Source organism: Xiphophorus couchianus, chromosome 7 (assembly GCF_001444195.1).
Source record: "Xiphophorus couchianus chromosome 7, X_couchianus-1.0, whole genome shotgun sequence".
Classification (NCBI taxonomy): Eukaryota; Metazoa; Chordata; class Actinopteri; order Cyprinodontiformes; family Poeciliidae; genus Xiphophorus; species Xiphophorus couchianus.
Window position 1 is genome coordinate 2500084 of NC_040234.1, and position 12280 is coordinate 2512363.

Genomic DNA, 12280 nt, shown 5'->3' on the forward strand with positions numbered 1-12280 from the left:
GGATATCGACCAAAAATCCAATATCGTGCATCCTTAGTTAAAAGCGATACTAATCTTTAACTCTGAACAACAAAGTATTGATTGTAGCATGCAGAATGACTAATAGGACAGAGAAAATCAACATGTTGTTTATCACAAGAGGCTCCAAATTTGGGGGCAATAGCATTGGTTCCAAGAAACTCCAGGGAAATTGTGTTTCAGCAAAGAACAGTGGCAGATGTGGTTCAGCCCCCCTGCACAGTTTGTCAGTTTAACGGACCATCGGGGAGCCCAGCATGTAACTCTGAACGTGAATAACTCCAGATGGTCTATGTCTCCTACATCCCCAGTTCCAAGGTAAATATACTGAGAAAGAACAGGCACCAAGCTTTTATGGTGGTTAGAAACAAAAATGTCTTCATCCTTTATTTGCATCATTATTACAACATTTTGAGATTTTTTTTATCTCTAACTATAATTTTTTTTTTCTGTATTGAACAATAACTAAAAAGCAACAAAAAACAATAGAGCAAAGGTTATAATAGAATTTGCTTTAAAAGAAAATCCATCCATTTGCAAATGATTATTTTATTGTAGGAAAACATTATTTATTTATTTTTGTTATTACTGCAAAAATGTTAGACATGAAGCGCTTTCAGGTTTAAAGTGAACCGATGGAACTAAAAAGCTGCATGTCAGCTGTCACATGTGATATTTCTCTATGGGAGAGCACAGACAGACATGCAGATGGCTGGGTGGTAAACGGTTCTGAATTGGTTCCAGATTGGAGGGAAAATGATCTGGGCTTTCTTAACTCTCTGAGACCTCACCCAAAGAAACCCACGCATGGAAAGTCCGTCTCAGACGCCGTCATTATGACATACTGGATATTAAAAGTCCTTTTAAATGGAGGATTCATCATCGTTTCCATGTGTCCAATAAGAAAATAAGGGCTGTGCTGGGAGATTTTACTACACGGCAACTTCTACTTTTTATGTTATATTATGTGCCTATGAACTCGAACCAAATGAACCTGCTTGGGATACACACAAAAGGTTGGATGTTGTTTTCCTGCAGCAGAATGGGAGCCAGACCGTCTCTCCCTTGTTTTGCATCCTTTGTATAAAACCCATGTGTTGACTCTGCCTCGGAGCTGCTTCATTATTTACTGTTTTATAAACTCTCTGTATTGTGCACAAAATACAGATAAACCTGATTGAGTGATTTTTAAAGCTTGCACAAAAAAAGAATCAGTCATATACTGACATCATATCTGTCCTGAGGTTAATAAATGTTGTGGAAAGGTTAAAGTTGAGCCCAAATATTTCTTGAAAAAGAATCAAAATGTTGGCAGAGCCTGTTTTAATTGTTTAAATCAACCTGAGAAAATGCATCCAGTAAAATATAGAGAGATGTTGTTTTTTTGTATAAGCATTTATTTCTTCTAAGTTGGATCTAAATCAAGTTTATTTTTATAGCAAATTTTAGAAACTAGGCAGTTCAAATAAAAAGTCATAAAAGCAACAATGACCAACTGAGACAAACATTATATTTTACATTTTGAGGTCCATCATCCAAATCATCAACACACAACATGGATTTGATGTTTGATGATTAAAACCCAAAATTCTGAGACATACCCAACAAGATTTTAATAGAGAACTGTGGACCAGAATGCATGTCCTGAACATTAAATGAACTCAGATCTGGGTGGGACTCTTTTTGTGTGAATTACTGCGTCAGTGCAGCGTGGCATGGAGACCATCAGCCTGCAGTTTTGCTGAGGAAGCCCAGGTTGATTTGGTAGCAGCCTTCAGTTTTCCTACTGGCTAACCGGTGACACCGTGATCATCTCAGCAGGTATTGGTTTCTATTGCTGGATAGAACGGTTCAGAGTTTTGCTGGAAAATGCAACCAGCATCTCCATAAGCAGAATGCCAGCAAAACAAAGCATGAGGGACTTAAAGAAGTCTAGATTTAATGAAGTCCTGACTTTGGACTTCATTAAACACAGCGCATAGTTGATGTGGCCCCCCAAAGCCATGTTGACTGGGAAAACTTCTTTTTTAGCCCAGATAGGATGGTTCAGATGTCTCTGGTTCAGAAGTGGCCTACTGAAAGGAACGTGACTGTTGTAACTTAGTGACAGTGTGTGTTAGCTGCTTGAAGCATTGACTATAGTCCATGCCCTATGAATCTGCCCCTAATGTTTGAATGAACTTTGCTTTATCACCCAAAAGGAGTAGTGAACTTTTTCCAACCACGTCTTTTCCTTTGATCATGTGTCATGTCTGACTAGGTTCTCTCTGCCTGCTCTTGCCTTTATTTCCTGTTTTTCTCTCTACTTCCTCTTGATGTTTCCCAGGTCAAAGTGAGGTCACTCTCTAAAAAGAAAACTCAGTGAATTGTTGAATTAAATAAACGGAACTATGCCCATTTTAATATAAGAGCTACGCTCTTTAATATAAGAGTTGGAATTTCAAACATAGCACACTTTAATGAGTTTACTGTGCATTTTTGACTGGCTAAAGTCAAAAATGCCCTGTTATGCTTTTTGTGATGCACCATAACAGGGCTGAGAATTTGTGTATTTTGTATTTGTGTCTTGTGACTGACAAGTTGAAGTTTTAGAGAAAAATCCTAGAGGGGTTTTGTTCACAAAGACTTTTTGTGAAAAGTCTTTGTGAAAGACGTTTTCCAGTCTTTCACAAATACAAACAGCTGTTAGACCTCTTCAGGTTTTTATGTACAAGACACAATTTGTCCTACACTTGCAGTTTTGCCTCAAATGATCCAGAAGTAATGGTGTAAAACAATGACCACCTGCATCAGAACAAAGTATTTTGTGAATATTTGTTGTTGGTTTTGCTCTTTCTATGTTGTCGAATACTGAAAGTCACCTGCCATATCCTAATGTCATTTAAGGAGCTTAGTAATGTGAGTGAACAGACCAACTTTTCCTACCAATTTGCTCTTTGGTGAACATTGTTTAACATTGTGAAAACCAATGAAGAAGATGGAAAATGTTGATTTAATATGCTAATTGAGACCAGAGTTTATATGTATCGCTCTGTTGATTTTGACTGTTTGTTATGTGGCTTCAGTGAGGGATTGTGGGTTAACTGTTAACCATTTAGCATTGTTCTTTTAGTGATGAGTCTGTTCCTGTTGCTCTGTGTGTTCATTATGTGTTATGTGTTTTAATCCATCCAGCAGTGACCATAAGTGGATAAAAACATCCACTTATGGTCTTATTGACTGTAAGTGGTTTTTTGTTGGGTTTTTTTTTTTGTCACAAATGGGTTTCACTCCATTTGTGTTGATCACAAACATAGCTTCAAAAACGACATCTGATGGTTGAATCATGAGCTACAACAAAGGCTCCACTTCGTTTCTCTGTAGCTGTAAGGTCTACACAACAGTACTTTGGTTTATTATCTTTGGTAATAAATGTTTGTTCCACAAAACAAAAGTTGTGTAATTTCGAATTCAACTTCTGTGTGGAAACTAAGACTACTCCTGCTGTATCAGTCAAAATGAGTTAAGTAAAGCAAAATTCAGTGATTGCCACAATAACACAATTTAAAAGAAGAGTTGGAGCCGCAAAGTATAAATAGAATTCTATATAAATGATCTAAATCAATATAATGAAATATTTTTATGTCTGCATTAATCAACACAGTTAAACTTTTTTCTTAGCTCAGCTTAATTACATGAACACAAACCAATGAATTAGATCAGAGCTAACCAGACAAGGTTGGAATTGCCTGATTTGGTTATGTTAGTTACACATAAGTTACTTAGTGACATCTTAATAACCAATTAGAATTATACTAAACATAACTCAGTTTTGTGGAAATTCTTGACATAATCAACTAAACTGAACAAGTTATTTTTGAGTGCATGGTTCCAAGTGTCAAATATTGAGTTAATCAGTCCTGTTGAGAATAAATAACTCTGTGTTTTCCTCTATCTCTTTTAGCTATTTGCATGCTCATAAACACATACACATGCATTCACATAGACCACATGCGCGCAAAGCTAAAGGAAATGACACATTAGGAAACGCTCTCTATCTTTGTTAGCCTTAGATAGAGGCTAACAGAGGGAATTACAAACTGTTGTTTGATGCCACTTTGCTCTTCTAGCCCAGAAGGACAGCATGAACAGTGGACCAGCTGTATTTTGGTATTAATAAATGGGACTCATGAATTCAACTCACTGTCTCTTCTTCAACCTCATACAGTAAGAACCTAGCTGGAGAAAGGATAATTCTCCAAACAGTAAACACAGGTAGACTTGACTGGAGGTATTGGCTGTTATCCTGGTTACTGAATTCAGATGTTAACAAAGTCAAGACTGAGAATAACTTAAGGACTGTCAGTCATTTTAAATGATGTTGTTATGTAAGGTTTAATGACCAAGGAGGAGCTCAGGCTTTCCTGCCACCAGTTTACAGACTCCAAACAAAGCCAGAAGATTTTACAGACAGTGTTTGTAAAAAAAGAAAAGAAAAAAAAAGAGAGAAGTGGTTTAATAACTCATAAAGGGCCAGAAGAGGCTGGGTTGTAACATTTATGTGATGTGATACAGTGTAGGTTTAAGCATTCCATCATATCCACTAAAGGATGGCATTTATTATGTTCAGTAGACATCTCTTTACCACTCTGTCTAGAGGTGGTCAAGTTGACAGACAAAGCTAGGAGATTACTGGTCTTGAGTTGGATGTGCATAGTGCAAATACAAAGAAAGCTCATGAGTCAGATGTTTAACTTAATACTGCAAAACATTGCCTGAGATTCTGATTTACTGGTATAGACAACCAGATGCTGTGTGTCTCTGTGGGATAAGCAGCAGAGTGGGCTGGGATGGTTAAACATTGAGGTCTGAGCCTCAGTAAACACAGCAGGGTTGTCTTGAGTAAACGTTCTTAGGGGCATCTCGGCTCCCAAGAGAAAATCTGAGATCATCTGCTGGACAACAGTTCAAACAGGTAGTCATTTTATTGAAGCTCTAGGCAACACATAACACGATTACGCCTTTGTAATTGACCTCTGAAAAATTAGACAACGTGGATCAACTTGTCTCTATTTGATTGTCTAGACATGTCTGTTAGTTTGAAAATGATCTGAAACAAAACAGCATGTAAAAACTTGAGGTATCTTATTTTGTTTTCTTTGAATAGCCATAGGTTGCTCCCCAGGGACCAGATCTCAGGCTGCTCTTATTCACATCAACAAACTTGATCTAGGGTAACCAAGCACCATGTTCTATTTTTAATCTGATAATACTGCAATGTTCTCTGTTGCAGATATCCAAATGTTGAACTACTCCAAATAACTAGGCAGCATTTGGGATTCCTAGTACAATAAATGGTGGCACAGTAACAGACAAGACACAAGGAATATGTTGTTGAGGAGCTGAAGGAGGCAGAAGGCAGCGCTAAAACTATAAACTACAAAACACAGCATAAATTTTATCTTTGATGTTTTTTTTAAAGTTATACTAAAGTCACATCCCGTTTTGTGTTTGTAAAATCAATATTGTGTCTTGTTTTCTGAGTTTTAGGTAACTACCTCTGTACAGTCAAGAAGTGTGGAAAAGGTGAAAGGGTATAAATGCTTTCTGCCACTAAAGATAAGCTTTTCTTAACATTAAGACAGATTTATTGCAGGTTCTGTTTCCAGAGGTTTTATTCTTGTCTTGCTTTTTGCCTGTTGGAAACATGAGACAGACTGAGGTATTCATATGCATGAATGTTGCTGGAGTGGCAGAGCATATGGCTTTAGGGGAATCATATCCAGCATGTTGTAACTGAGCTGCTTCTCTAGAAACCCTGGAAAAATGCTGCCAACGACAGTAATTACTGCTCAGAAATGATGAAGCACAGTCAACGCACATGTCTTACACATTTCTTGGTAAATGTTGCTTTATTTGGAATCCCAGAGAATGCATGTATTTGTGACTTGCGCCCACAAATCAAACACATCCTGCAGAATAACACCAGATGGATAGTAACATGTTTAATGTTACTATGGAGCTGTCACTGACCTTGCTGCATTTTACTGAAAAGCTGGGAGTGTTGGCAGGGCATTTCCTGCTGTGGTGGTTGCTGTTTGTTGTAGTCCATGCATATGTTTATTAGTTGTTGCACATCACATTTACTAGAAAGTGAAATCTATTCAAAGGATTGTGAAGAAGTCCAACTGCGAAGAACTAACAATAAAAAAAGCTACAGCCCTTTGGTAGTGTTTAAACCAGTGGTGGGCAACTCCAGGCCTGGAGGGCCTAAAAGTCTCCTGCAACTTTTAGATGTCTCTCTACTTCTCAACACACCTGAGTCAAATAATGAGGTCATTAGCAAAACTCTGGAAAACTTGACTGCACTTAGGAGGTGATTCAACTATTGGATTCAAGTGTGTAGGACCAGGGAGACATATAAGAGTTGCAGGACACTGGCCCTTGAGGCCTGGAGTTGCCCACCCCTGGTTTAAACCCTCTTACCTTTCAACATGTCGTCATGATACAACCAGAAACTTCAATGTACTTTGGTATTTTTTGTGGTAGATTGACATAAAGTAGAACCTTTAAGTTCTGGGCTGTTTGTGTTTTACAACAGCCCAGAACTTAGTCCAATGAAAATCTGAAGACTTGACACTGATGTTCAGAGACGCTGATCATCCAATCTGACTGAGATTGGAGGTTTTGCAAAGCAAATAAGCGGGAGTTTCTGTCTCTAAATGTTCAAAGCTGGTAAACACGTCTACCCTAAAGCACTTAAAACTTTACTTGCAGCGAAGAATGTTCCTACACAGCATGATATTATGACTGAATACAAAGGCATAGCACATTTCTTAAATTTTTAACCAAAAAAAAGTTTAACAAAAACCCCCACATGTATCAGTTTAATTTCTTTTCAGAGAAGAGAAATGAAAATTATGACTTTTTCAAACACAGCAATTCACAATAAAATATGGCTGTGAAGTGACAAATTAAAAAATAAATGACTATTTTTGAAAACTACCAAGTGTAACGAATTACGATTCAACATGAATGAAAGTGCTCCAACTATACCGCTAAAACCTGTGTTTTAGTTTCATTTCACAATGCTCATATATATCCAAACTGCACCATAACTGACCACTATCAGGAACAAATCTCCTGGTGCAAAGTTGTCCAAAAACACTTCGACAAATACAGTGCTGTGAGAAAACTCTCGCTATTTCTCAGAGCTTGACGCCACCTAGTGTTTATTCATTAAATTGAATGAAAATAAAAGACTGAAATATACTACAATGCACATTTTCTCAGTTGCTTGTCTCATTTCTTAGATCAGAATGAAAATTCTCATAACCACTTGTTCAATATTAAAAAGAATCCATGTGCATATAAAAAAATATTTCCTTTTTATTTGAACACATTGCAAATGGTACACCCATCCAAGTGATTATGTACAATTTTACAATTTGGGCCGTTTCCTATTTTATGTCATGTTGATGTCAAAATGTAAAATGGGCTTCAGCAAAACAGCAAACTTCCAGAACTTATAGAGGTAGACCCAGTCACGACTGATTTTCAGATATTATAGCTCATTCGAATTCCATTATCTTCTTTATATTTATCAATTAAATTTCATTAACACACACACACACACACACACACACACACACACACACACACACACACACACACACACACACACACAAAACAACAAAACAAAACAAAAACCACTAATGCAGTGGTGTCCACACTTTTTTTTTTACAGGTGACCAAAATTGGCAAATGAACTACTGGCAGGCTTCAAAATTCATTTAATTAAAAATACAAAAATTTGTTTATTGTGACTTTTTTTATTTTTTCTCCTGCTCTACAATAAATCAAAATTTTATGGAATATACCATTAAAGATCCATAACATTAAAAAGGCGTTGGACGGCAGCAAATAATTTCCATTTTTTATGTCTATTTTGTGGGGCAATTGTATTTATTTATTTATCATTTTGACTTGTGATCAGGGGCACAACAAATCCATTTAAAGGCCACAAATGGCCCGCAGGCCACACTTTGGGCACCCTGCACGAAAGCTTAGTGCAGCAGGTGTCCAAAGTGTATTAGGTATCACTTGTCCTCTTGGGAAAAAACGTTCTTCTTAATATTTCTATCAAAGGTTGCACCTTTAACTAATTACAAATACGATTGGATAAACATTATTATATATATTTTTTCCCTTAAAAGGTAAAGTAGGCGGTCTGAAAAGTGACGCAGGAGGGTCAAAGGTAGTTACGTACGTAACGCGTGGTGCTTTGGCGCCAGCAGATTTCGCGGGGTATCAGCAGCACAGTGAACTGTAAGCACAACCACTAAGCACCAATAACCCGGGTTAACGGCTGCATCGACGGGTTCAGGCGGCCCGGAGGGGAGCGAGGCACTCGGTGAAGAGAGCAGAGGTGTGTCGCGGGGAAGTAAAGCGTCTCGGGGCTTTCATGGTGGGTCCTTATCCCATCTGACAAGCAGGAGGTGAGCATACAGAGTCAGTGTGGTAGCCAGCAGTGGAAGCAGGCGGGCTCATGTTGCTCAGGTGAATGTTAAGGTGTTCGCTTTTTGCAGGATGAAGGAAGCTCCTCGGTGAGCTGGCTGTAGAAACCTCAGAGTGGCAGAAAGCAACAACTAACTGGATAAAGTGCATGTAGCCTGCTAGCGAGGCTAACTTAGGGCAGCTAGTTAGCAGGCTGTCAGCAGAGTTGGTGGAAAACTGTCGGTGTTCAGTTCAGACATGGACAGGCAGACGGACCTGTCACTGTAACTCGTGTCCACGCGTGTTTGTGAAGTATAACCGTGATGTTTGTGTGTCCTGTCTGAAGCTGTGGAGACGGGAGGTGGACACAGCTGGACACACGGCTCTGAGAGGTGAGGAGCTGCGGCTGTTTGCTCCTCAGTCCCGAAGATGTTTGGTGTTCAGATAAAACCTCTGAGCTAAAAACACCAAACCTGCAGCTTCAAACTAAAACTACCCGGTTAGACTCAAACGCGTTTCCCTCACTTAACACGCACCCCCTCCCCCCCATGTATATATATATATATATATATATATATATATATATATATACACAGTACAGACCAAAAGTTTGGACACACCTTTTAATTCAATGAGTTTCCTTTATTTTCATGACTATTGACATTGTAGATTCACACTGAATGCATCAAAACTATGAATAACACATGTGGAAATATGCACTAAACAAAAAAGTGTAAAACAACTGAAAATAGCCCTTATATTCTAGTTTCTTCAAAGTAACAACCTTTAGCTGTGATTACTGCTTTGCACACACTCTGCATTTTCTTGATGAGCTTCAAGAGGTCGTCACCTGAAATGGTTTTCACTTCATAGGTCAACCTGCCCTGTCAGGTTAATAAGTGGGATTTCCTGCCTTATAAATAGTCATGAAAATAAAGAAAACCCATTGAATTAGAAGGTGTGTCCAAACTTTTGGTCTGTACTGTATATATATATATATATAAAAAATGGATGCAAAAGCAAATATGTTAAAAGATTTCCATCATGTGTTCAGATTCAAAAAGTAGGAACATTGAGGCTTTTTTGAGAGTTGTGAAAACTCTTGCTAAGGCTGCTTATAGTCAAAATTAAGTTTAGATGATACCTGCTGTATCTGAATTGTCTTAATTAGGTCAATTTTACACTTTTCTCTAAATGTGAAACCAACTTTCAAGACATTTTGTGATTTATAGCTGCTGTATTTTTCCCACAGTTTTTAAAAAGCAAATGGTGGATTTACAGAAAATAATTCATACTTGCACAACATGGTGTGCAAATTTTAAACATTGATGTAATTGCTTGCTCCCTAAAAGCACAGGCTAGCTAGAAGATTAATTAACACAATTCAGGACATGAGATTACAGCATAACCCACCAGAGAAATACGTAGTTTCCATACCAAACATCACTTGAGTTGAATCCTGGAAGACGGATCAAGGACATAAATGCAACTAATTAAAGTAACGTAATGTTTAATTCTGTGAATGAGTGTGACATTTGAAGTCCTCACTGTTGCATCCTAAAAACCAATTCTGGTTCAAATCGCACAGAAGACAATTGAAAACATGCATTGTGGGGGCAGCTTAGTCTTGAAACGCTCTGACCCCTGTGTGGAAACGTTCCATATGTTCCCAACTTCACCAGTCCTCAGCCTTTAACTAAACTACAGTGCACCTCCACCTGATCACTGTTCAGTGTTTGCAGACTTTTTTTGTGGAACATAACTTTGGATTATTTGTGTATAAACAGCCTATTTCGGGGTGTGTCAAAAAATATTTGGGAAAAAAATATAAGTAGCTAGGGAAACTAAGAGAAATAGACGTAATGATACGTGACATCATTATGTACCATAGTAATGATATCAGTACTCCCTCAGAAGAACTGCTAAGCCCGGTAGTACGGTCGCTATAGCAGCCCACTGCTTTTTTGTGCTAAAAAATTTTAAAAGTTACAGAAACTCAGACATGTATTAGCAGTCCTCATAATTTAGTAATATTACAGTGTGAAGCCAATGGACACGTGCAGGGACGGCGCATCCCTTTGTCCCAGTTCAATGCGTCAACTACAAACCTAGCTTAATCCGTCTTTACTGTCACTGGGGTATAAAAAACCTTATTCAAAATAAGCAAACGACGCCTAGCCTGGTGGCTTCACTTCACAGGCTTATACTGGCAGGACACCAGTGTATACTGGGGGAAACCCTGTGTGCTATTGTCTGGTGTTTATAAAGCAGCAAGCAAGGGGCAAGATTTATTTTCCTTGACGCTGATTGGCTGAAGAGTGAATTGGAGTGAAAATGAGTTTGACAATGGTGTCAAACTCATTTTCATTTTGGGCCAACTCAAGATCACAAACTGAAAAGGGTCGCTTGTGGCAGAGGTTATTGATAAGTCTATCCATTAAACTGTTAAATTACTAACAGCTTCATTCTATTACTTCTTAAAATTGAATAAATGTTGAATTTCTTTTCATATTATTGTATCTTGGCATTAAACAGATATATCTGCTTTGATTATGGCCAGCCTAGGGTTTGATACATGGGCTGTAGATGTTAGCTTTTGTGGTAGTGCTGACATGACATTTCCACTGTACGTTTTAAAGCATATTAGGGTTGCTGCTGGTCCTTTCTGCTCATAGAGTCTTCCACCAATCCAACCTGCCTTCTGACGTCTTCAGTCTGTCTTCTTTTTTATCAGAGGCGCCTAGTGGAGGTGAGGAATAATGATGGCTACTGCAGGGCCTCCCAACACCTCCAGCTTTCTCCCTCTGTTGGAGACTCTGGAGGACGGTACGGCCGGACAGTCGGAGCAGACGGACGCCTACCTGACCATCGCCAAGTGAGTTGCCTGCTGTGTTACTCTGCAAGTCAGACAGGGAGAAACTAAACAATCTCTGTGTTTTCCAGTCGCCTCAGTGGGGAGGAAGGCCGCCAGTTCCTCCCAGCAGTAGAGAAGAACTTCTCACGTTTGGGTAAAGTCATACTGGTGAGTCTTGAGCCCATCTGTTTACACTGCCCAGTTAATGTTTTGTGTAGAAAACATTCTTGTTCACCCTGTGATGTACAAGTTGATTAAAACTGGTTGCTGTTGTCATTTGGTATCTGACACTTTTAGGTACGAAATAAATCCGTCTTCTGTGAGTTGAATTATGCCAGTGATACAGAAAGTAGCACCTGTCAGGCAGATGTTATGTACCCACTCAACCAACATACGTAATTTTTTAATGTAGTCATTTTTAGGACTGCCACAATAAGGAATAAATCTCTCGCCAACTGCAACTGTCTGCTCAAAAGTGGTGGTGGTGAAGTTGCTGTTGATGTAAATCCATGGGCCAACCAACAAATGCAGTGTCCATCCAATCAAATCACTTGCAGGTGGCCCACGACTTGTGCCTCCGCTGAAGTGGCTCCGAGAAACGGGGAGGAAGTGTACAGTATCCGAACATGGATACGAATCTGGCCAGGGCCAACTGAGGAAGAAATGAGTTTTTGAGAGAAAAATCAGCCCGTCTTCCATGTTTCTGGAGCGTGGGAGGAAGCCGGAGCATCCAGAGAGAAACCACAGATTGACATGGAGAACATACAGAGTCCTTCCTGATTGGGATTCATGCCCAAATGCTTCTTGTTATCGATGCTTAGCCTGGACTAAAAACGACCAATGACTGAAAGAAAAATACAAAGATATATTCAAGCCAAAACTATATGCACATATATTATTATTTTTTTGAATTTAAGTTTAAAAAAAAATATA

The 12280-nt window shown here is 38.7% G+C and overlaps 1 protein-coding gene across 4 annotated transcripts in view; it reads left to right on the forward strand.

Annotated features, from left to right (window-relative positions):
• Nucleotides 1-8261: 8261 nt before the first annotated feature.
• The window catches only part of rif1 (replication timing regulatory factor 1), a 31376-nt gene continuing 27357 nt past the window's right edge, over nt 8262-12280 (forward strand). For 3 of the 4 annotated variants that reach the window (XM_028023682.1, XM_028023684.1, XM_028023685.1), the window contains exons 1-4: nt 8262-8495; nt 8840-8885; nt 11228-11368; nt 11437-11515. In XM_028023682.1, the coding sequence (XP_027879483.1) occupies nt 11253-11368; nt 11437-11515 (195 nt within the window). In that variant the 5' untranslated portion in view covers nt 8262-8495; nt 8840-8885; nt 11228-11252. The remainder of the gene's footprint in view (nt 8496-8839; nt 8886-11227; nt 11369-11436; nt 11516-12280) is intronic. The other variant, XM_028023683.1, reaches the window with a different exon arrangement.